Genomic DNA, 25,907 nt, shown 5'->3' with positions numbered 1-25,907 from the left:
GACATAGGTTGGACACATAGAGGTGTTGCCTACTCGAAGGAAGTCCAAAATGAAACGGGTGGACATTTGGGACTGGTTAGACAACTTTGACCATCTGAGTACGTTCAAGAGCTACCAGTTTATCAAATATAGGCAATATGCCTTCATGAAGCCTCAAGCGTATTTTAACCTTTGTCCTGCCAAAAGACCCATACGCTTCATCATCCTATTTAGAATGGAACAATTACATACTAGGATGAATATGGGAGCTAGAGAAAATATTCCCGTCCAAGAGCGAGTCTGTCGCCTTTGTAACACATCTGAAGCATTGGAGACAGCCAAACATTTATTAAGCGAATGCCAAATAATGACCAGTACAATTCTGTTGCACCTTGTGTATAATCCAGAAACCATCGGCGAAATATCATTCTGGCTATATTGCAGGAACACCTGAAATATGTGCCTGTTTATCCCTCTGTATAACGTATGGCTAAAAATTGAATCCAAGTTGGGTTTTTTGATATGTGAGATATGAGAACTGCATTGTTAAGAAAGTTAGATTTTGCTATGGGGACAATTATTTGTACATTTGCAATTCATAACCAACTCACGAACCTGGTGAGGAAAGTTTGAATATGCATGTATAGTATGTTGAATATAACTTGACTCATGAATCTTAATTTAAGAGACAAAGATGTAATGGAATTTGAGAAGATACTATTGCATGTTTTTAGGTTTACTTTATTTTTAATTGAAATGTTCTTATTGCTAAAGATTTTATGTATAATATATTACTATGGTATATATTTTTTTCTTTTATCTTTTCTTATTGTTATTTCTTCTTTTTCTTTTTATTCGCTCTGCTCTTTTCCTTTTAGTTTCTCTGTTTGAAGTGTATATTTATATGTTATGTGTAAAGTTTGAATTTCTCAAACTAAATCACATTAAAGAATACAAAAAAAACAGACTGGTAACATGTGGAAACAGCCCCATCTTTAGCCTGGTGGTCCTGAAGCCTTACAGGGGAGTGGAGGGCTCTAAACACCAGCAGATGCCTGACCGGCATAACCCTGTAGGAAGCCCTGTGAACCAATGAATGTGTGCTACTTAAAGTGTGAGCCTCTCAATACCAAAGGGTGGATACGAGGGGCAGTACCACCTTTTGAGAGGTTGTAAAGGAGCTTTGTGGTGTTGTAAGTGTGACTCTGTGAGGGGACGGGGTTCAGGGTTAGCCTCGTGCCCTCCAGTCTTAGTAACACTGAAAGTCCCCAAAGTGGACATTAGGTGACGAGAAGCTTGACATACCGAGGGTGCTAACGTGACAACAGTGCAGAGAGAACCTTTCACACTACTCAGGAAACAATGGCGTCTGGTGGAGGCAAATCAAGAACTTTCGGCCTCGGGAAATATCAAGCAACTGCTCTCAGCTCAGGAGGGGGCCATCAAGAAACCTCAACAGGTCAGTGCTCAGATTCACTCACCAGCCTCACCACCGGCGCTGGGGGGGGGGGGTAAACCCCCGGTTATACCGGTCACGACGGAAGATATTCAAGCAATATTGCCTGAGCTGAAACAAGACCTCACGCAAGAAATCCAGGGGCAAATTGATAAGCTACCGGGAACCCTTGAAGATCTACAAACGCGTACCTCTGGAACCGAATCCCAGTTGGTGGAGTTGGAAGATCTGGTAACAGAGTAAGCCCACGAGCAGGCAGTGCTGTTGGAGCAGATGGAAACCCTAGAACAGACTAGAGGCGGTGGCAGTCCCGCAAGAAGACACAGAGAATCACTCAAGGTGAAATAATACCATGATACAAGGCATCCCAAAACAGGTGCAAGATCCGGAGTTGGCTGCCTATCTTGAAACCCTGCTCCGCTCCGTAATAAATCTTGCAGAGGGTGAGGAGCTCGTCCTGGACCGGGCACACAAGGTGTATACTTCTTTTCAAGTCAAAAATGCCCTGTGCCCGGACGTCCTCACAAGAGTGCACTTCTTCGGTCAGAAGGAGAGGGTAATGAGAGGGTGATGAGAGAAGCCCAGAAGCATGAGTCAATCCACTTTAGAGGCTCGAATCTGAAACTGTTCCAGGACTTCTCACAAGCCACATTGTTTAAACCCAAAAAACTGAATGTAGTGATGGCTTGGTTGTGTGAGCAGGACATCCCATATAAATGGGGGTTCCCATGCAAACTACTCTTCGAGATAAAGGGAGAGAAATATGTGGTGACAAAGGAAGAAGAGGCAACAGCCCTGATGGAGGAGGATGACAGCAAGAAGGAAGCGAGTCGGAAAAATTGCGTAGCCCTAGCTCAGACTCAAGGGAGGAAGAGACCTCGGGTCCGTGGTCCTCCTGGCAAAGGCACAAATAGACTAAACAGAAGGGACGAACATCTGAACAATGTGACCCGACAGAGATGTCTGCTGCACTGATTTAAGGTTTTATCTCAGTCTGCCCCATGGGGAGAGAGGGGTGGAGAGCAGAATTAAAAATTATTTTACGCAACTTGGGAGGGGATGATTTACAGTTAAGTGTTATGAGTTGGGCTCTTGTGCTAAAGGATGCATATTTCGAGAAAATGTTATTGGCAGAGCTTGGTGGAGAGTTCTGGGGGAAAAGGAAGGGGGGCTCTGATGGTGGGGGGGTGGGATGCCTCCGGGAGAGCAGGAAACGCCTTCATGTGGGAGCATTATATAACCTGGTCCCATAAGACTCCTAGGGGGTTGTTTAATTTTGGTTTGAAAATTGTTAGGTTGATGATTTCAAATAAGATACACACCAGTGCTCAAGTGGGAATGGAATGGGAGGGGTGGGTTGACCGGTTCAGCTCACCAGCGTTCTCAGGGGTCTCAGTGGCAGAGTTAACTCAGACCAACTCGATAAAGTAACACCAACACTGCGGGTGGGTACCTGGCTTGTGCGGGCCTTAATTCCCCCATGAAATTCAAAACCATCTCAGGATGTCTAGGAAATCTCAGGTGGGGTATAGCAATTTTACAAGAGACGCACTTGCTTCCCCAAGATGAGAAGAGACTCAAATGCAAGGGGCTCCAGTGAGGATATTTCAGTAGTGTGGGGGTTAAGAGAAAGGGAGTGGGCATTCTGTTGAGAAGGGGTATTCCATTTAAAGTTGAAGCCGTTAAAGCGGACCCTGTGTGGAGGTGTTAAGCAATACAGGGTTTGCTAGAGTGATATCCGCTGACGGTGGTGGGATTATATGGCCCAAATGACAACCAGGATCACTTTATCACTTTGTCCGGGACCTAGTCCCAATTATTCTGGGGTTTAAAGAAGGAGCAGTGATTATAGGAGGGGACTTCAACTGTGTGGTCAATCCGTATATGGATAGGGCCTATCCGCCGTCCCCAGCGGATCTCCTAAACTTTAGGGCAATCACACGCATGTTACGAGAATTAGATCTGATACAAATATAGCATTTTAATCATCAGATGGAGTGGGACTTCACATTTTATTCGGCAGTACACAAATCTTTCTCCAGAATTGACCTGATTATTACCTCCACATTTCTCGTAGATTACGAGGAGACTGCAGAAATGGAATCCACACAACACACTGACCACACTCCAGTAACACTTGCCCTATGGGAGCTCATCGCAGGCCCCATAGAGCGAGCCCCATGGCAGTTAAATAATGCAGCTGTGAGGAATCCGGTGGTAAGGCAGGAAATGGGTGAGGTGATTGAAAACTATTTTAAGGAGAATGATACTGGGGAGCTTGGGATGGGCCTTGTGCGGGATGCGGGAAAGGCAGTGTTCCAGGCAGAACTTCTAGCGAAAATGGCGGCCCGTCTCGAGCTAAGACCCTTATTAAAGAAACACTGGAGACGGAGCTCCATAACAAGGAAAAGGAACACAAGCAGAGGAACACACTCCGATCTCTTAGAGCCCTTAGGGGTTGCACGAGCCAAGATAGAAGCCCTACAGGCGGGAACAGCAGCTAATTCCTTACTAAATGTTAGACAATATTATTACACCAGGGGGGACAAGGCGAACAAAATCTTAGTGGCCAAACTGAAATTAGCCCAGACATGAAATAGAATAGGAGCCCTATGAAACTGGGAGGGGATTCTTTGCTTGGAGGAAAAGGATTAAATCCAGATAATGGAATCATACTTCTCTGAATTTCTTGGAGGAGGCGGGTCTGGGATAGAGGCAACTGGGACTCTTGAGTCCTCATCGGCTTCCCAAGTTGTCGGAGGCAGACAAGATCACACTGGAGAGCCCGATTACTGCCCTGGAGATTGAAGCTGTTATTAAAAATCTCCCGAATAACAAAGCTCCAGGTCAGGACGGGTTCCCCAAAGCCTTCTACAAATGTTTGTGAGCTCAATTAGTCCCCCAGATGGTAAAGCTATTTAACTCCTTTGGGACAACCGGGCGGTTATCAGGCACAATGGGAGAATCATGGACCTCACTTATTTTGAAACCTGGAAAAGATCCGGGGGATTGCATGTCATATACGCCTATCGTACTACTTAACTGCGACAAGAAGATCTTTACAAAAACATTGGCCAATATGCTGACAGAGATCCTGCTGAGACTGATTAATGAAGACCATACAGGATTTATAAAAGGGCGGTCGGCCTTTGACAATGTCAGACGGGCGTTGCATTTGATCGACCTGGAAGTCCGTACTGGGCAGGACGCGGTAGTGCTATCCCTGGACGCGAACAAGGCTTTTCACAGCTTAGCCTGGCCCTATTTGAGGGAGGCCATGGGTAACTACAGGTTTGGCCCAAAATTCTGCAAATGGGCGTTCGCCAGCTTTGTGACACTGTCTACATGTGTATGGGTAAATAAGACATACACAGGCCCCATTGCCATTAAAAGAAGCACCAGACAGGGGTGTCTGCTGTCCCCACTGCTTTTTGCCCTAGCCATGAGGGAGCCCCTTGCTCAATCGATACAGGAGGACCCGGGCATCACTGGAAATATATCAGGGACCGAGCAAAACAAGATTGGCCTTTATGCTGATGATGGTATTGTATATGTAACTAAGCCAACTCATTTGATCCCCTGAGCACTGGAGGTTATAAAACAATTTGGGAGTTGCTCTGGTTTTACAATCAATTATGGGAAATTGGTGGGAATGAATATTGGTGGCCCGGGCGGAGTGTCGGAAGAGGCACCATCTTCTCTGCCCCTTAGCTGGCTATCAGACAAGATAAAATACTTGGGGGTTTACCTGACGTTGCGACCTGACCTGTTATATAAGGCAAATATCCTGGGTATATTTAGGGAATGCGAGGAGGACCTGAGTAGATGGGAACACCAACAAATCTCTTGGTTGGGAAGGGTGGCAGCTGTTAAGATGTCGCTCATCCCAAGGCTCTTAGACGTGTTCCATGCCCTCCCGGTAAGGGTACCAGTGGAGCCCATCAACCAATTACAAGGCAAGCTGTTCAAGTTTATCTAGGGAGGTAACAGGCCCCGGGTGGGAAGGAAGGTGCTACTGCGCTCACCGTGGCAAGGGGGATTGGGAATTCCCTCACCTAAGAGATATCTCACGGCAGCCCAAATTGGCCCTATATGCGACGTGGAAGTGGGAACTGCTGAGAAATGGGTGGCCTTGGACCAGGGGGTCACAACGTTGGCGTTGGCTGACACTTTTCCTTTTCACCCCCAGGATCCGTGAGGATGGAGGCAAATAGCTAAACACAACCAATGCTTCTCTGGGGTACTGGGGTGTGGGGCTTCACATACTGGGAGTCCCGGTGGGTCTGGGCCACAGACCCAGATTCTGGGGATTCCCGAGTTCCATCAGGGGGCAGCGAGTTGGTCCTTCGCAACTTGGGAATCCATTGGGAAACTACGCCTAGGACATATGTATGTGGGCTTATCTCCGCTGACCTTTGAAGCGTCTAAAACCAGATTTGCACTTGACGAAGGGGAAAGGTTCCGATACAGTCAAATCAGCCATTGGGTTACGAATAGGGTTGTAAGGGCTAGAGGGGCAAGAGAAGTTAAAGGGGCTCAGCTGACACTTATAAGGGGATCTTAACTCAAAATGAACGACCACCTTTTATAGACTTCTTGACCTGACTAAGGATTCGGATACCCTACCCTACATATTGAAATGGCAGGCAGAACTGGGAGTTGATATTCATGGTCTTCTATCTGGGAAAGAGCCCACAAAGCATCAAGCTGCACGGCGATGAAGGATTGTGGGTATAAGATTTTATGCAGGTGGTAAAGGTCACCTAGCCGGTTGCATGAAATTAACCCTAAAATCTCAGATAGATGCTGGAGGGGGTATGGTGAGCAAGGAACATTGGGTCACCTGTGGTAGTCATGCCCCCACTCCTAACTATACTGAAAGGAGATCCTCTCACACATTAGGGACCTTACGGTGATCGCCCTCCCATGGGATCCGAGAGTAATTGTCTTGTGGGACTCAACGGCGGACACCATATATTCCCTGCGAAGCCGGGTGGTAACACAACTATCAATAGCTGCTACAGTAGCCTTAGCTTTCTCATGGAAATAGGCTGAAGGCCCGATAGTCGCACAATGGTGGGTCAGAGTGTGGACATTGATAGCGTTGGAAAAAATTACAACGATTCTTACTGACTCATACCAATCTTTCTATGCGGCCTGGCTCCCTATCATTCAATCCTTGGGATCCAAAGATCACAGTACCCATAAACCGCAGACTACGATATTTTGAGTTACTTTGAAGTCATTGCTATTACTGGGACACACTGATTCGTACAAGCACTGGTGGCACCTTAATGATATTGTTGTTGATGAAATTGTTGGTGAAGGACCTGTTGATTGACTGTCAGAATATGCTTTGAACTGTGGTTAAGTGAGAAAATGATAAATAAAGCTTGGAGAAAAGAAATGTTGTGGGGTGGGTAAGCAAGTTATGTGTCTTGCTGTTGTGGATCGACACAACTATTGCTCACATTTGCCTCCACTATTTCTGTGTAGTGGCCCACGGATGATGCTCCAGAGTCTACACACAAGGAGGTGTCGGCGGGATCCCAGTTCATAGGTGTCATGGCAGTTCTCATAGCCTGTTTCTCTAGTGGTTTTGCAGGGGTCTATTTTGAAAAGATTCTGAAGGAAACTAAGCAGTCTGTTTGGATCCGGAACATTCAGCTTGGTGAGTCTCCTATTTTTGTTTTCCAATGTTTACTGCCCCGATAAAAAGAAAGTAAATTGTTATGCTACGCACAATGTAATTCTAAATCGTTTCTCACAACTTTATGTGGATGTCGGTGACCATTATCTTTTAATCTGTCATGCAGTTTAGAAAATGTTTCAAATGTATGTGTATGGGAGGAGTTCATACATTGGTCATGTAACGCTCTGCAGTGGCTGACATCAGTGACTAAATACATTTTCTTTGTTGAGGTTGAATAGTGATTTAAGTTGAAATACTTGTAATACAAAAATATTCCCTCACGTAAGGAACACAGTATACCACCTAGACAAAAGATAAGCTATCAGCCTTATGTTGAAAGGAGAAACGTCTTTGGAAGACAGTGCAGAGCAGATGTCAAGAGGAAAAGTTATCCACAGGTTTAGGGTCATGATGAACCATGAATGGTAACAGTGAATATCCTGCCCCTCTAGGGATGCTTGAATGCAATATGCTTTTGCATCTTTTCTTTATTCTGTGTCCTTTTCTCTGTAGACATGTGCATGCCTATACATTGTTGTGTCTTGGAAATGGCCTGGAATAGGGGATAGGGGCTTCGACTTAATGAGGTTGGACGGGTGGGAAAATGGGAGATGGTGGTTTGGTGGGCGGGATTCAGTAAGAGGCCATTCAGGGGTGGGGGATTTGAAGGAAAATGATTTGGTCAAATCACATAGAACCGTTATTTCATCTGGGGTTGAAGACAAATGACAGGCAAAGTGTTCCTTGATTGACTGGGCCCAGTCTCTCGGCTTTGAGGGGTGTTTCTAGTCCAGTCTTATCTGCTAAGGGGGTATAAGCTTTGCTTCATTTCCTCTACCTCAAAAAACTTGTAGTGCTCGAACACCTATCTGATTCTTCCAGGTCCAAGAGATTTTAGTCTCTGACCCAGATTCTCGGGGGTTTGAATTGGCCAGTTTTTTTTTATTAAAAAAAGCTTTACTTGTAATTTAGCCATCAGTATTCCAAAACAATTTTATGAACAAAAGCTCAAAAAAAAAAAACATTTTAACAGCATAATCAAGTCTGGGTCTGCACAGTCTGAAATCCGCTCTTTCCATGAATAGCACAGTATCAATAGCCCGAGGGGCAGCCATATCACACACAATAAGCGGTCTGTCCCAGATCAATGAAAAGCATTTCAACATCAGAGGTCGGTAAAAGGAGAGCGGTTTCAAGAAATGTGTGATACTTATCAGTGGCAAGTGTGGCAATTTTCTCCATTGCTTTGACCTCCCAGATTTTGATCCGCCATTTTATAACAGAGGGTCCTTTGGGTCTTTCCACTGCAGTGCCAACGTGAGTCTCGCTGCATGTGATACGTCGGACAGGAGGAAAACCCACAGGCCTGACATGGAATATATATTCTCCTGGTCCCTATTCCCCAATACTACCACTACAGGTTCAAGTATGAGAACCATTTTGTTATCTCTTTCCAGAACAATTGACCATTGGGCACCCCCACCACATAGGGCAAAGGTTGCCCTCGGCCCCACATTCTCTTCAGCACAAGGGGAATATTGCAACTTGATCTTGTCAATCCTTAGTGGTGCCCAATACCATCTAAAGCACATTTTGTATGCATTCTCTTTAATTAGAGTACATTTACAGGATTTTGTGGCTCTTTGCCATATATTCAATCAGTCCTCTTGCATTATTTTTGGCACACATTTCTTCCTCCCATTTCCTCACATTCTGGAAAGTATCCTCTCCTAGTTCCCAAACCATCATTCATGGTGCTCTCTAGCCGGGTTTCTGGCTTTAACCACCTCTGTGTGTGAAACCCACTGCCTGGGTTGTGTATATCTGTATGTTTCGTTTCTTGGACCCCGAGTCCCTGCTTACATTCTTCGAAGGTCAAGGGTTTTATGTTGCAGTATAGGTGTTTGAGTGATAGCAGACCCCATTCTCCCACTCTGTAAATACGTCCCAACCATTTCCAGTGAGAAGTCTGGATTCCTTAGATTTGGAGAAAGAGGGCCAAGACCTGTTGTTCTCCCCAACTCTGACAAGCAAGTGTCCCATTGGGAAAGCATAATCTGTGTTGGTGTGAGGAGGTATGTTGAAAGTACTCTGGCTTTTTTGCTAAGGAACGGAAGGGACCCAAGTGCCAGCTGATGTACCGATTGTTTCATGTCTTGCCAATGTTTTTGTGCCTCATCTAGGCCTCAGACGGATGTATTTTCCACCTGGGCCACTAGAAAATACTCTCTGGTCTGAGACCCCTAGTGCACCCAAATTTGGGTTTCTGAGCATCACATTCTGTTGGATTCTTGGTTCTTCCCACTAATCCCCCCCAGATGAGCCCAAATGCCCTCTCCCTGGAGCTCCATAAACGTCTGCACTGGCATTTTGATTGGAAGTGTCTTGAGGATATACAGAAGTCTCTGGAGTAAGGTCATCTTCATGGCGATTATATGACCCACCCATGCGATTTCCTGATTATTCCATCGGGTTAGATCCTCCTTGCATGCCTTCTAAAGATTTGGTATGTTGGCTGCAAATAGGGTCTTTACTGGTGGTGTGTGCTGGTGTCATGACCTACAGAACACACCCCTTTTGGACGTCCTTGTCTCAACGGGGCTTACACTCCCTGGTACTCCCAACATGGCCGTCCAGCGTGAAACACCTTCCTCGCTCTACACGTTGAACGTAGCGTGTTCTATTAATAGACCACGCCCCCCGCGGCTCCCTGTGCGTCTCAATGCTATTGCGAAGTAGCGACCAGACGTGTGCTCCGTAGCTCGCGGTATTGTTTCCCTGATTCTGTCCCTACTAACTCCATTCCTTGTCCCTCTCCTTTCTTTCTTACTTCCTGGACTTGTGTGCTGTGTAGTGCACTTTCTTAATTTCCCGGATTCCTGGATCATTGCATCCCGGAACTTTGAACGCACGCTTGAGTCGGAAGAGACTCGTGCAGCCTTATTCAAGACCCGATCCATCCGCAAGAAGGCATCGACCAAGAAATCCAGCAAATATCGGACTCAGATGCGAAGGGGGGAACTCCTTGACAGCCGGTTCCCTAGATAATCTATTGCCTCGTCCGTCCATCTAAATGGTGAGAGTCTGTTTAACAAGGCTCATTCCTCCAGGAAGAGTGTGACTACCAGTCTCAGCAATTTCTCCTTATTTATAGTGAACGTGGCCACCAGTTGGAATGCTTGCAGTTAATTCATTACTACAGGTAAGGATGTCTTTATATACGCAGTATTGGGGCTACATCATCAGCATAGAGTGCTGTCTTGTGGTGGGTATTGGCATATTTCACCACTTCGATTGCTTTGTTGTTTCTGATGGCAATCGTGAGGCGCTCTAACCCTAGCACGAATATCCAGTGTGCCAGTGGGCACTCTTGCCTTGTGCCTCTTCTAATGGGTCTATCATCAGTCGAGGAGGGTTTGATCATTTGCCAGAATCCATTTAGTAAAGTTCGGGCCAAACCCAAAGGCATTTGGGTTGATTGTTAAGAAATTGCAATCAATCATGTCGAACGCCTTAGGTGCATTCAAGGTGGCTATACCAAATCTTTGGCCTTGTTTCCTGCCCTAATAAATGATGTTCACTAGTCATGTAATATTGTCTTGTGTTCCTCTATTTCGTATAAACCCTGCTTGGTCCGGGTTCACGATTCTCAGTAAGATCTGTGTTAATCGGTTCACCAGGACTTTGGCATAGATCTTGGCTTCTCCGTTTAGGAGGGATAACAGGCAGTACACACCCCTGTCAGTGGGGGTTCTTATTGGGCTTCAGTATTAATGTTGTGAGATACTCTGACACTGTTGCAGTTGTTGTACTAGAAGCCAGAAATAAGTTAAACAATGTAGTCATCTGGGGGTGGGGGACTAGATTTTATTGGAATGTTTTATAATACCTATTCATGAACCCGCCTGGGCCTGGGGTTTTATTTGCAGGTAAGCTGTTAATTTCTTGCACCACTTCCTGGGCTGTTATTGGGGATTCCAAATCTAGTCTGTCTCGGCCCGTGATCCACGGCAGCCGCATCCCGTTGAGATATCGACGTTGGACCCACTTGTCTCTTGGCACACCCTGGAAAACAGACCTGTAGTATCCTTCCATAATTTGGAATTTTTTCTCCTCCCCGTATTGATCCTTCTCCTGGTCAATCCTAATACAAGCTATGAAATTCTGTGTTTTCAGCTTCTACAGGTTCCCAGCGAGAAATGCATTTTCTTTCTTGCCCCCCTATAATATGAATGTCTGAGTCGCAATAGTTCATGTGCTGATCTTGTGGTATATATGCTTTCCAGGTGTTGTATTTTCAAATCTCAGGCCGATCTGCTTGAATTTGTACATTTGTGTGTGATTTCTAGCTCTTTTAACTGGCTTTCTCAGAGTGTCTATTTTGATTTTCAGGTTCTTACATAGGCTGCTGATAGTTTGAGGAATGACCACTGCTTTCTTGGCATCCCACGCCACGTGTAGGCTGACATTCGCCTTTTCATGGTCCTCAAAGTAATGCTGTATTGTTTCTTCTATGTGAATGTGAACTAGTTGATCACTAAAGAGGAAGTCATTCAGTTGTCAAGACCGACCCATGGAGCTGCTGTCGCAACATTAACCATTATCAGGTCTGTAAAATAGACTAGAATCATATTGATTCTCAAACATTTTACGTGCATAAGAATAGTGAGAATATTCTCGCTCTGCAAGGTGAAAAAAATCTCTATCTGGGAGAACTCTCAATAATTGTGCAAGCGCCAATACATTACATCTGTCTGTGCTTTTTGTAGCTCAGGTTTTGTCTAGGGATGGGTCTGATACGCTATTGAAATCCCCTCCAATTATAATGTCCCATCTGCAAATTCCCCTACTATCAGGAGAAAAGCTTGAAAGAATTTGTCATGTGCTTCATATGGTGCATATAGGGAGATCAGTGTCATTAAGACACCCTTCCTCCTTTGTTTCACCAAGATGTACCCGCCCTCTGGGTCTTTTTTGGTTGCTATTCCAGGGCGGTTTACATCCTTACTGACTAATACTGCTACCCCTTGTTTCCTTTTCCCCAGAGGAGACCATAAACCCTTTAGTGTAGTTCCTGGGTGCAAAACACTTCTCTTTCCTTCTCAAATGGGTTTCTTGGAGGAGGATCACTGCCGGGTTATGTTCCTCCCAGTATCCTACTAATTTGGGCCTCATTACGAGGAAGGCAGTAGAGGGTTAACAGCGCTGGTAGAGCTGCTCATTAGCTGCTCATTACGAAGTCTGCTCGTAAAACCAGGTATCCTTAGCGCGTCCCGCGAGCATCCTCCCCATTCTCATTGAGCCCTATGGGGGCTCGAATGGGAATGGGGATGTAGTGGGTCCGGGTTCCTTGAATGGGGAAATACTGGGCCCTCCAAGGTTGGAATGGCTGGGTATTTCCCCATTCAAGGAACCCGGACCCGATACCCGGTATGGGGGTAGCCATGCCGCTAAAAGCATATATGGCATGGCTACCTCCATACTTGTAATGAGGCCCATTGACCTCATCTTGATATGCAAATTTAGGCCTTGTACATTCAGGGATATAAGTAGCTGAGTATTAACCATTCGGTGCAGGATTTCAGGTAGTGAACCTCCCCTTTTTCTCATCACTGAATTCCTGGGCATGCCAGTCCAGACAATTTTAAAACAGTAAACATAATAAATATTAAGTGTGAACTTATTATCCCTGGTGTAAACATCGAACATGAATATTTAGCTGTCAAACAGGCATATTTCAGAGGCCCTCAGACCCATGCATACCCGCCCCCCAACCCTCGACCTACCCAAACAGCGGTTAAAACGCAGCAGAGCCATATGGAAAACAGTCGGCACCCCAAAGGGTAGTGCGGAAGCCAAGACCTCCTTTAGCATCCAATCGATCTCCTTGTTCTTTTTCCTCCCTCTAACTCCTTTGTGGCAGACTTGTTCGGTAATGTTCCTTTATAGTTGGAATTCAGATCGTGCTCTTCATCTACTTATTGGATTGGTACTGCTAAGCAACTGCCTGGCGACTTTTCAGTGGGGGCCCAGGAGGACATGCACAGCCCTCTAGGTTGGCCTCTCTTCTTGACCCCTGCTGAGACTCCAACCTCTGTGAGCATGAGGGCTCCTCTCCTGTATTTCCAGATGGAGATTTTCCAACCAGTTCTCTGTCCTCTTCTAATGTTGCGATCGACTTTTTGGAGCCATCCTTTTCCAGCATGATTTTGCGCAGGAAGCCCCAGCTGTACTTTATTCCGTTGCCTCTGAGCCACTTCGTCACTCGCTGCAGTCCTTTCCTTTTCTACAGGGTCAGTGGCGAAAGATCGTGATTTATGGAAATCCGAGCATCCTTGAATTGTATATATTGAATTACTTTGTGCGAATTAAACGGGCCCGGTCAGGACATCAGGAATCCGATTCTTACTTTGCTAGGAACATGTTATAGGTTCTATGGACTCTGTCTAGGTGGAGGTCAAAATCTATCATCTCCCAGCATCGTAGCAAACAGATCATTCACGTATCCCTCTAGGTGCATGTCCGGGATTGCCGTGGGGGTCCCACGAAGATGGATATTATTCATTCATGAACTGTTTTCTGTGTCTTCCTGTCTATCTAGGGTCTGTTGTAATATTGTTTCCAGATCAGAAACGCTGGATTCAAGTAGAAAGTGCTCATGGTCCTGTTCACCCACTGCATCTTCCAGGTCATTCAATCTGAGTTCTGCCCTTTGTACATGATGGTTCAGCTCTGAGATTGATAGGGCTAGATTATCTCTGCTGCTTTTGATATCAGCCATCAATTCCACTAGGAGGCGATATAGATCTTGCTTCATGGCTGGGCCGTCTCCTACCTCCTATGGTGGCGGTTGCTCGTACCTAGACTGTAAGTTGGATTTTGATTCTCTTTAGGGGCCTATTGCGTCAGGATCAGTGATTTAGTGTCCCCTTCCAGCGCAGCTTTTCCCTTTAGGTATATGTTTCACCATTGGGGAGAGATCCCCACTAGTTTTGCAGGTTTTAGCTTTTGATATTCCCTATACGGATGGCTCAGCTCCACGTTGCTCAGGATGAACCTTCCTTGGAGACCCCTTCACTGCTGTGTTCACTTTCTGCCCTCACTGCTGCTGTAGGTCTCATGCGCTCAGTATCCTGAGCTTCCCAATGCTCCCCCGGCTTACCTCAGGGGCCCATTGCATGGCATCACTGGTCCTCCTCCCCTCCCCTCCGCTCCTCTCTCTCCGCACTTTCCCAGCTGCCCGCACTATTTGGGCATCATGCCAGTGCCTGCTTGCCTCTTTTCCAGGGCCAGAAACATCCATCTGCCTCCCGTCTCCACTCCTCTGCCCGCCATTTTATTTTCAGAGCTGCTCAACATCTCCACCGATATCTTTGTCAGGTAAGCTCTGACGCCACCATAATGGGCCATGCGGAGAGATCAATTACATATCGAGGTTATGGGGCTGCACGGACGCGAGTCCCCAGAGCCACAGAGAGATGTGACTACATCAGACCTGAATTGGCCAGTTTTGTTTCTCAAACCTTAATGAGAATGGAATTTGTAGGAGATCTGACCACTCAACATGAATTAATCGTGTTCCTTGGCAGTTACCTGGCTTCGGTAAGCAATATAGAGTGGTCCCTTTGCATGAACCTTTTTTTTAAGCAGTGTTTGGTTGTGAGCTTCATTAGGGAAATGAACCCAGTGTAGGTTGATGCCTCATGCAAAATGTTATTTTCGAGGGGATTGTGTCCTCCGATGTATTCCACATCTATGACAGGTAATGTCCACAGCTGTGCTGTTCAGAACATATTCGGCAGAGTGCGTCCTGCGTCGATCCGCTGTACCTCGAGGGCCTCCGTCGAGGGTCGATGTCACCGGATGTTATATATAGGACGCACAACGCCCATAGCCTCAGTTCCATTTTTTCCACAAACGTGTTTGCTCCGGAATCTCTGCACGCTCGATTCTTCTCTTCGAAACAATGTCATCATCTTCCTCTACTACCCCGAGCTCGGCCTTTAACGATGTCGGGACTGCTGTTCGAAAATGTCCATCACGGACCCGCACAACATCTGCCTCTGGTGCCTCGGCGAGAGCCACGCCACCAACGACTGCGAGGACTGCCAGTCCCTGACGTCTAAGGCCTTGCAGGAGCATACAGGGAAATTAAAGGTAGGTAGGGTGTCTAAACCCCGTAAATCGAAGTCTGCTGGGCTTTCGACCGATGACTCAAGGGGCGACTCTCTGCATCTGTGAAAATCCAGGTGGTCTCAGTCTAGAAGTGGTTGCCGCCATTCCTCTGCCTCGTCGAGCCATTCTAGAAAGCGCCGTCACCGGTCACCTTCCCCATCGGAGGAGGACTCCGCCAGACGATTGACTTGTCCCACCAAGTCTTCTTTACCGCCGAATGGGATTCATTCCGCCAGCAGATGTTAGTGATTTTTCAGTTGCAAGGCACAGTTTTGTCCGTGCCTTTGAAAGAAGGTGGCGGGGAACGGGCTCGGTCCACCACTCGCACGCCTTCGGACTCAGGCAGTCGGCGCGATCATCAGGAGCCATCGAGGTCCCGTTTGAACAAGGGCGATCGTCCTCGAGACCGTCGAAACCTGTGAAGCCTTCAAAGAAGGCGTCAACGCTGTCGGCCCTGTGTCCGTCGAAGGACTGTCTTAGGGCTCTGACCTCGACTCCCTCGGCACCTTCAATGCCGTTTGTGAAGGATTTGCCCCTTAGGGCTGTGGAACATCCGAGGAAGGCTAGCAGTAAGTCTCTGAGGCCTGTTCTTGACCCCTATTTCTAACCCTTGCTAGACATTTCAGAGGTTGATGAACTGTCTGATCAGGAGATGGACTTGCCTGTGTATCCTGAAGTCCCTGATGACCTTTTGTCTGGGCACAGTCAGATGGAGAAACTCTGTCAGTCATTGCATGACGCCTGTGGCCTCGACACCTCTCATGAGGTGGAGTTTGGCTGGCCTGAGCCTGGGGCGCATGCTGAATCTTCCTATCGGCGTCTCATGTCGAGGGTGACGGAGTACCTGGTGTGGTCTGCCCCCCCCCCCCTGTGGCGTTTGATTAGGATGACTTGACAGAAATATCCTGGATCAGGGTCCGTCCACTGACCCGGTATTGCCGTTTCACATGGCTTTGCAAAGGAGGGTGAAGGCGACTTGGACTGCTCCGGAGAGTCTGCCGGCAGTTAACAAGTAGTAGTTCCCGAAAAAATACTGCCCACCCAGTAGTGACCCCTGCTACTTATCGGCGCACCCTACTCCAGAGAGTTTGGTGGTGCAGGCAGCTACGGCCACCTCGAAGCAGGCTGCGTACCCTACATCTCTCCTTTAGGGACGACAAGCGATTCCATGGTTGGGCGTGAAAGGTATTTTCTGCAGGGAGTATGGCGTTGAAGTTGGCCAACTCCACTTGTGCCATGGCGAAGTTTACACACACTCTGTGGAATTGTGCGTCTTTGGCGGCTGAGCATATTCCCGAGGGGGAAGAAAGGTATGGCTTTCTGGCCCTCGTGCAAGATGGCAAGGATGCTATGTGCGAATCCCTTCAGTCGGGTTTGGACACGGCAGATAGTGTCAGCCAGTCCATGGCTGCGAGCACCGTGATACGCAGGTTTGTGGGTTTGCGGAAGTCGGGTTTTGCCCCGGATGTGCAATCCCGTCTTCTGAACATGCCCTTTGATGGCGTTCATTTGTTTGGCAGCAAGGGTGACGAGAGCCTTGAGAGGTTGCAGACCTCCAAAGCTGCAGCGAAGTCTTTGAGCACTGAAGTACGGCAGCCTCTGCCTTTTCATCCTAGGGGACAGCAATGGAGGGGACTACTCCTCTTTTGGTAGATCGAGAGGGGCTGCCAGTCAGAGGGGGAAGCGAAAAAGTACCCGTGGTGGTCGGGGAATTCGTGGTGCCAAAGCCACTTGGGCAGTTTCCCCTATGCCTCCAGGCACTGCCGCAGCCGCTACATCTCAGTCATGAGGCCATGTCCCATGGTTCGACGGTTGGGGGCAGGCTAGCACAGCATATCGGAGAATGGCGTGCCATTACTTCAGATGCGTGGGTTCTGGATGCCATAGCCCACGGCTACTGCCTTCCCTTCCTTCAGCGGCCTGACGACAATCCACCGCGGAAGCTCTCTTTGAAGCGTCCGGATCCGCTCCTTGCGCAGGAAATCCTATCCATGCTGGAGAAAGGCGCCATAGAACTGGTGCCTGTGGCGGAGAGGAACAAGGGATGGCATGCCCCATATTTTTTGATTCCCAAGAAAGACGGAGGGTTGAGACCCATCATGGACTTGCGTTGTTTGAACAAACTTCTCAGGAAGGACAAGTTCAAGATGGTTACTCTTACTCAGGTCCTCCAGGCCCTTCAATTTAAGGATTGGTTTGAGTCTCTCGACCTCAAGGAGGCGTACTTTCATGTGCCGATTCATCCCAAGCACAGTAAGTATCTGAGGTTTGCAGCTGGCGACTTGCATTTTCAGTTTCGGGTCCTGCCATTCTGTTTGACCTCCACCCGAGGGTCTTTACCAAGCTCATGGTGGTGGTGGCAGCAGCGTACCTCAGGCGAGGGGGATTCATGTCTACCCATACCAGGACGACTGGCTGATCCGAGCGCGCTCTCCCGAGCAAGTGTTGGATCATCTCGGTCTCACCTGCCACACCCTCCACAGGCTTGGCTTCTCCCTGAATTTGAAGAAGTCACATTTGACACTGTCCTAACAGCTCCAGTACATCTGTGCTGTGCTAGACACGTCCCTGGGGAAGTGTTCACCTCCGCGGGTCAGGGCTCATCACATTATGCAGATGGTGAACAAGTTTCAAAGTGCCCAGTGTCTCCCGGCTTTCGACTTCCTACGGTTGCTGGGCCTCATGGCATCCTATATCTTTCTGGTGCCGGAGGCCAGACTGCGGATGAGATCTTTGCAATGGGCTCTCAAACTGCAATGGTCCCAGGTCTCTGGCAAGATGTCGGATCCCGTTCAGATTCCGATCTCAGTCGTACAGGATCTTCTGTGGTGGGCCGACGAGAGGAACCTGCTGAAGGGGTAACCATTTTGGCAACCATGGCTGGAGGTGACAATTGTGACGGATGCTTCCCTCACAGGATGCGGTGCTCATGCCAACGAGCTGAACGTCAGCGGCCGTTGGTCTCCGTCGGAGTCCAGACTCCACATCAACCTGTTAGAGCTGAGAGCCATCAGGCTTGCCATGAAGGCTTTTCTGCCGACTGTACGGGGGAAAAGTGTTCTGATCATGACGGACAACACAGTGGCCTTGCATTACCTCAACAAAAAAGGGAGGCAGGGTCACACCTGTTGTGCAGGGAGGCGATGCAGCTCTGGTTCTGGGCCATCGAACAAGGTCTTTTGATCTCGGCAGTTATCTGGCCAGAGACGAAAACACAGCGACGGACGCTCTGAGCAGGCAGAGTGCAGTCTCTCACGAGTGGGAGTTGGCTCAGGAAGTCCTTCTGGAGATCTTCGCCCTTTGCGGAACCCTGCAAGTAGATCTCTTTGCCACCAGTGTCAACCGGAAGTGTGAGAGATTCTGCTCAAGCGTAGTTCCTCCGAGAGGAGCCTTAGGAGACGCGTTTGTGGTGAATTGGTCATTCCCACTGCTGTACGCGTTTCCTCCAGTCCCAGTCATTCCTCAAGTGTTGCGGAGGTTGCTGAGGTTCGGGACCCGCATGATCCTTGTGGCTCCGGATCGGGCCAGGAGAGCGTGGTACCCGGACCTTCTAGAATTGTCCATCTGCCCTCCACGACGTCTTCCGTACCGAGAGGATCTGCTCTCGAGGGAGGGGGGGGGTCAGGTTCTCCATCCAGAGGTCAGGACTCTCAACCTTCACACTTGGTATCTGAAAGGTTCAGATACAAGGATTGGTACGTCCCAGATGACGTGATGGGGGTGTTGCTTTCGGCCAGGCGGCCAGCAGCAAAGTCCCTGTACCGTTGCTGCTGGCGTAAATTCTGCGACTGGTGCAGGAGACAGAATGTTGATCCTTTCCAATGTTCCATTCCTATGGTTATGCCTTTTCTGCTTTCTTTAGCCCACAAGGGCCTTCAAGTGGGTACCACTAAGGGTTACCTGGTGGCGCTATCCTTATTTAAGCACTCGTCTGAAGAGTGTTCTTACTTTAAGATACCTTTGATTTCGCAGTTTCTAAAAGGGCTGGCTAATGTGTTTTCACCGTCCCCTTTCCAGGTGCCAGGTTGGGATTTGAATTTGGTTTTGAATTTTCTGATGGGTGCTCCGTTTGAGCCTTTGCACTCTTGTCGTTTGAGACTGTTGTCTTTCAAGACAGTGTTTTTAGTTGCGGTTACTTCCGCTCGCAGAGTGAGTGAGTTGCAGGCACTTTCAGCCAAGCCACCCTTTACTGTTTTCCATAAGGACAGGTTTGTCCTTCGTGTGCGGCCTTCTTTTCTGCCGAAGGTCGTGTCTGATTTTCATTTAAGACAGAATGTGGTTCTTCCGGCGTTTTATCCTCCTCCACATCCTGGCAAGGAGGAGGAGAGGCTCCATAGGTTGAATCCTAGGAGAGCTCTGAGCTTTTACATTTCACGGATGTCCCGGGTCAGAGTGGACGATCAGCTCTTTATCGGTTATGCTGGACACCGTTTGGGCCAGGCTGTTATCAAACAGACCTTGTCCAGGTGGATTATCCTCACTATTACTGAGTGTTACCATTTGGTGGGTAAGGATCCTCCGGTAGGATTACGTGCTCACTCTACTAGGGGCGTGGCTACCTCCACTGCCCTTCAGCAGAGTGTTCCTATTCTGAATATTTGTGAAGCTGCCACATGGACTTCTTTACATACTTTTGTCAAACATTACACCCTGGATTCAATCCACGGGCAGGATTTGGCCTTTGGTAAGGCGGTTCATTATTCCACCATTTGATTGGGTATTCTAAATTTCTAAATTCTTTTCCCACCTCCATAGTTTGGTACTGCTTTGGGAGTCTGTCATAGATGTGGAATACGTTGGAGGACACAATCCCCTTGAAGAACAAGTTACTTACTATATCTGGTAACGTCCTTTCAATGGGATGTTCCTATGACGTATTCCACATCGCCCTCCCAACCTGCCCCTCTGGAGTATTTCCTATGCGATTGCAGCTTACGTTTCCGCAAGGCTATCTGCAGTCATACTGGCAGGAGATTGGTGCCACACGTTCTGGGAAAAAACTACAACTGAGGCTACGGGCGTCGTGCGTCCTATATATAACATCCGGTTACGTCGACCCTCGACGGAGGCCCTCGAGGGACAGCGGATCGATGCAGGACGCCCTCTGCCGAAGATTTTCCATACAGCACAGCTGTGGATATCACCTGTCATAGATGTGGAATACGGTGGAAAATTCCTCTATTCTATAACCAAACAAGAATCCCATCTCAATGTGACTAATACCTACAGGTCTTGAGAGCTATACAAATGAATATGAAACTTTATTGCAACAACTAAATGTATTATTTTTTAAAAGAAAACTTTGTAGAAATATATATATATATACCGAGTCACTTCCCGGACTGCCTTGCTGACGCTCCAGATTTGGATGTATATTAAAACATGCGGAGTGCCTGGGTGTAGCTTTGGAAGTTACCGCCGGCTGCGGATGATTCCACTCTTACATTTGAGGATGGATGCAGATTCTGAACGCTCCGGTAGATTTTTCTGATTGCTCCCCGAGCATTTTTGCACTTTTGTCCGCATACCTATCTGCAGTCAACCACACATCAGTTGATGTGGTATAAACAGTGAATGTTAACGCCAGAATTTTGCCATCTTTTCCCATAGCCTGTCGTTTGCACTACAGGCTGATGTACTCATAAACAAAAGCAATCCTTTCTAGTTTATATTTCGGAAAAAATGGAATCACAGTCAGACCGAGAGAAAGCACGGCGTGAACAGGCACAATCACTATTTTGTGAAACAATGCATGCAAGCATACTACCAAAAATACAGTAGAACCCAGTATTGGGGACCAAAATTAAATTGGCTTACTTAAAACATTGGAAAAACTACAGAGGAAAGAAGTGAGCAAATGGTGGGAAGAACACTCACTCCAAAATTATGTGGATGTTGGGAGAATTCAACGTGGCCTTAGAATTCTAACCTCGCCGTCTTTTGACGAACAAGACCCTGAGATGTTAAGAGAATGGGGTGATTCCACAAATGTTTGCTTGGGACAGTTTTCAAATATCCTCATTAAATATGCAAGAAAAGACAGAGAAACACTAGGTAAAATGGAAGAAATCAACGAGTAATTTTCCCAAATATCAGCAAGCGAAGAGGGTAACAAACTGAAAACTAACAGCGAAGACCATCTCAAAACCTATGAGGTAGAAATAAAATTACGGAAACAAAGAAAATTCCTTCACGACAAAGAAGATTACGAAAAAGATAGAGTATATACCTTTGCTCGCAGGTTCGATCACTTGAGGAAAAATCTGTCTAATAAAAATATCCAGAGCAATGATCCTACCACGACCCCTACATGCAGCGAGGCAGCCACCACATCAGAATTGGGGACATCCACTAGTGAAACTGAAAATGCCTCTAAGAAAATACATTTTTTAGACAAAATGAGAATGCTGGGACTAGATGGCCGCAACCACCCAAAAAAATACGCAGGTAGAGGATGTGGAAAATCACTAGGACGTGGAGGAAAAAGAAAACCAGGAGGGGACAAAGGAACAAGCAGTTCAGAGTAAGATGGCAACACAAGAACGCGCTCTGGCAACAAGAAGGTGAAATAAATACATCTAGTACGGACAATAGCATTATTAATCTGTCGGATTATATACTAAGTCATGACCAAACAAAAGTCCTCCAATACGGATTCAACTTCTGTCCAACTTTTGCATACGATTATGCAGAAACAAGGATTGACTTCTTTGAATATATGCGCAAAATTAGATTAGGAGGATTCAAAATAAAGAATTTTTTTTTAAAGAAAAAACTAAAATGATCCAACAAGGAAAAACATTGGTCGCTATGGAAGATCTGGATACCCTATTGAACCTGGCAGAACTGGAGGCCATAGGTAGTGTTGAGGTATTGTCCTCTGACATCTCTATGGAAATGTTAAACATAGAGACAGATTGGCCGATCACCAGCAAATTGAAGGCCAACTCAAGGTTCAATCCCCTACTCCAACCGGGTGGAAAAATAGAAGCCTTTCAAGATCTGGTTATCCATGACCTTCAAAAAGCAAGACTGCACAAAACCAAATCTAAATATAATTTTTCATCGACAGAAAGACAAATCCTTAAAGATCTATGTGAAGTCAAGAGTATTGTTATAAAAGCCTCAGACAAAGGCACCAACGTTGTCATCCAAAACCGCACAGATTACACAAAGGAAGCTTACCAACAGTTATTGGATGAATATTGTTATGAGAAACTGGAGAGCAATCCAACAGCGAAAATAAAACATAAAGTGGAGGATCTTCTCAAAAAATGGTCTGAGTTAGGTCTCCTTGATGAAGATGACTGCTGATTCCTTTTCAACAAATTCCCGAGTATACCCACTATTTACTTTCTCCCTAAAGTCCACAAACATCCGACCTATCGCCCAGGTCAACCCATTGTCACTTTAAATGGAGCATCTCTTGAGAACATTTCTAAATATGTGGACCAGACCCTACTACCGCTTGTATTTACGCTACCATCATACTTGCGGGAAACTAAAGATTTTCTTAGTAATATCGAAGGAATAGCATGGGAGAAAGACTACATGTTTGCCACTCTGGACGTCGTCTCACTGAACACCTCCATTCAACATATTGATGACATAAAAGCCAGCAAGTATTTTCTTGACAGCAGGTCTCTCATCTATCTTGCCCATGGTGAAATGATAATGGAGATGATAGAAATGTGTCTCACAAACAACGTCTTTCTATTTGATAACATATTTTATAATCAATTGAGAGGGACTGCCATGGACACAGGTTTTGCCCCTTCATACGCTAACCTGACCATGGGTTGGTGAGAGAAGTTTTATGTATGGACAGAAAGAAATCACCAGTACACCGATCAAGTGGTTTTATGGCTAAGGTTTATTGATTACCTTTTTATCGTTTGGAACAGCGAAGAAAAAGATTGGCTTGACTTTGTAAGAATGTTGAATGTGAATAACTTAAATCTACAGTTCACAGAAACGCATAGTCAGCAACAAACAATCTTTTCTAGATGTTCTGGTGAAAACTAACCCAAAAGAGATCATTACTGAACTGTATCGCAAGCCAACAAGCTCCAATATGCCACATTTTGCCACAAGCAATCACCCCACATCTTTAAAGTGGAGTATTCCCTATGGCGAATTTGTGAGAATAAGATGTAATTGCAGTGAAATAGAAAGCTTTGACAAAGAGTGTAAACTCACAGCGGCAACATTTTTGAAACAAATATATCCTAAAGCTGTCCTAGAGAGAGCATATGAGAAACTACGCCTATGACATATGATGACATTTAAATATTGGTATTTATTGCATACAAGGGATATCATATTAGCACTATGCACTTTAGGAGTTCACCGTAAGTGAAACCTTATGCACTTTGCACTTTAGGATCTGTTTACATAAAGCAAAGCACTATGCACTTTATTGTAAAGCGTTAGACATATGTCTGAATGTGAGGTTTGATCTATGCACTTTATTCAAAACGGTCTTTAAAAGAGATGAAAGCACTGGTTAGTCCATCACTGTAAAACAGAGATGAGATATTACTGGTATAAAGTAGGAATTCAACTGAAGTGAAACCTTATGCACTTTAGGATCTGTTTACAAAAAGTTAAGCACTATGCACTTTAATGTAAAGTGCTAGACATGTGTCTGAATGAAAGGCTTGATTTATGCACCTTATTTAAAATTGACCTCTAAAACAGAGGTGGCAGCACTGTTTTCATTATTGCAGTAAAGCAACGAGATATAAGCGGTATACATTTTGGAAAATGCTTAAAATAATGCCATATTACAAATCATTAAGAAGAATGTTATAAATGTTTTCAATTAAGCAATACTCTTGCTTTCATGTACGTTTTAAAATAGAGGAAAAAGAAATAAGGTGTATGCGAAAGTAGCTGCAATGCCTATTACAAAATGGCAACCGTGCTAGACAACAGTAAAACAGGCTGAGAAATGCATTCAAACTGCTGGCAATGGAAACTAAAAAGAGACCACCATAGGGAGTCGAACCATAGAGATTGGTGATGGTGGGTATATTTACACAATGTTAAAATGCATTCACTTGTATGTGATCAAGCAGCGAGGAAGCTGTGAAATGCGTTGTACTGTTTGTTTCTCTGATTTTGGCTAATGCCGTAATAAACTGGATATTTTAAAGGACACTTGGCTTTTGGCTTTTCAAAACGGATTAAGTATTTTGCTGGCAGTTACTTTACTGTTTGGAGTGCTATCCCCCTCAGGAAAGAAGCAATTATTTTCCCTTTTTCTGCAATATATATATATATATTTCTGAGGCTTGTGGAATCTGCTTAGATTACATGCTGTGCATAGGCCGACATCTAGTGGAAGCTGCGGAGTATTACAGTTTGTTTTTCGAAACTCGAAAATGGGCGTCGACACAGGCGTGCCAGTAATACTATCCCTAGTGTGACGTCCACTGTACCCAAGATCCCTCACGCGTCTAGGATCCTCAGATTGTTTTTTTCCGCCATACTGGTCGGAAGCATCTTGCGGAGTCCCCTGGCCTTAGCCATACTTTTGCTATTATATTGCAATTTAAAATTATTTATTGACATCCTTCCCCACCCCAACGTCGACCATCGATCTCGACGACGGCTGGAGAAGACATCGACCGTCGGCTGCTGCACGACGGATCTGGGCCTAGGAAGGCCGCTGGCCTCGGCCCGGGCCTAGTAGGCCGCTGGCCTCGGCCCTGCAAGTAGGGAGAGTGGGGGGTGGTACATACTCTTCACTCTTGGTATATAGGTACACCTTATATATTTCCTACACTTATCAGCCCGCTGCCTCAAGGTGCGTATGGAGGGTACCCCTTTCCAATTCTGCCCCAAGTGCAATCGCAAATACCCTTGGGTCGACAGGCACGCCACGTGTAATCTCTGCTTGCCGAGGGACCACCCCGAAGCGAACTGCAGAGCGTGTAGTAGGTTTAAACCTAAAACACTTAAGGACCGTTCGACAAAGCGTTGGGCCCACCACGCCAGGCAGGCAGCCATGGCAGCGGAGGGCGCCTTCAGCGATGGCAGCGACGCCGTACTTTCGGACGGCGAGGGCATTACGGCGTCGAAAGACTGCCGAGCGCAGGTCCCCGACCTCGGAAGGTTGTCCGGCAGGGCAGCTATGGGGAAGACCCCCGGCGACGCAAGCGCTACACCTACACACACTAAGCACACGAAGTCCAACCGAACCTCGACGACGTCGACTTCTCGGAAAGAGGCACGGATAGAACGGTCCGACTCGGTGTCCTCTGGGCGCTCTCGATCGAGATCGCCTCATGACGCAAGGCAATCATCCACTCTTGCCAAGAGTGCCTCGCTCCCTAGATTAACGGAAGTTCCATCGTCGGAAGACGAAGACGACTTCCATCCCCAGGCCGCGCTCCAAGAGACCGAGAGCGCAGTTAACACCAGCGAGGCCCCACGCTCGAAACAAAATACCTCTCCCGACCCTCGGCGCCAGGCGTCGAAAGTCTCTGGGGCCTCTAAGGGGCAGGGAAAACATTTTTCCACGCACGGGGAGGGAGGGAAACAGCGGAAAGCTCAGCCTTCCACTCCTGTAAGACCATCCTTCCACCCCAAGCAGACAGA

At 46.7% G+C, this 25,907-nt stretch overlaps 1 protein-coding gene across 2 annotated transcripts in view; it reads left to right on the top strand.

The window, feature by feature from the left end:
• SLC35A3 (solute carrier family 35 member A3) overlaps positions 1 to 25,907 on the top strand; it is a 643,323-nt gene that overhangs the window by 322,002 nt on the left and 295,414 nt on the right. For both annotated transcript variants that reach the window (XM_069641592.1, XM_069641593.1), the window contains exon 5: positions 6,932 to 7,106. In XM_069641592.1, the coding sequence (XP_069497693.1) occupies positions 6,932 to 7,106 (175 nt within the window). The remainder of the gene's footprint in view (positions 1 to 6,931; positions 7,107 to 25,907) is intronic.

Source organism: Ambystoma mexicanum, chromosome 1q, assembly GCF_040938575.1.
Source record: "Ambystoma mexicanum isolate Mex_15411 chromosome 1q, UKY_AmexF1_1, whole genome shotgun sequence".
In the NCBI taxonomy this organism is placed as follows: Eukaryota; Metazoa; Chordata; class Amphibia; order Caudata; family Ambystomatidae; genus Ambystoma; species Ambystoma mexicanum.
Note: the sequence above shows the minus strand (reverse complement) of the source record. Positions and strands in the feature narration are given on the sequence as shown.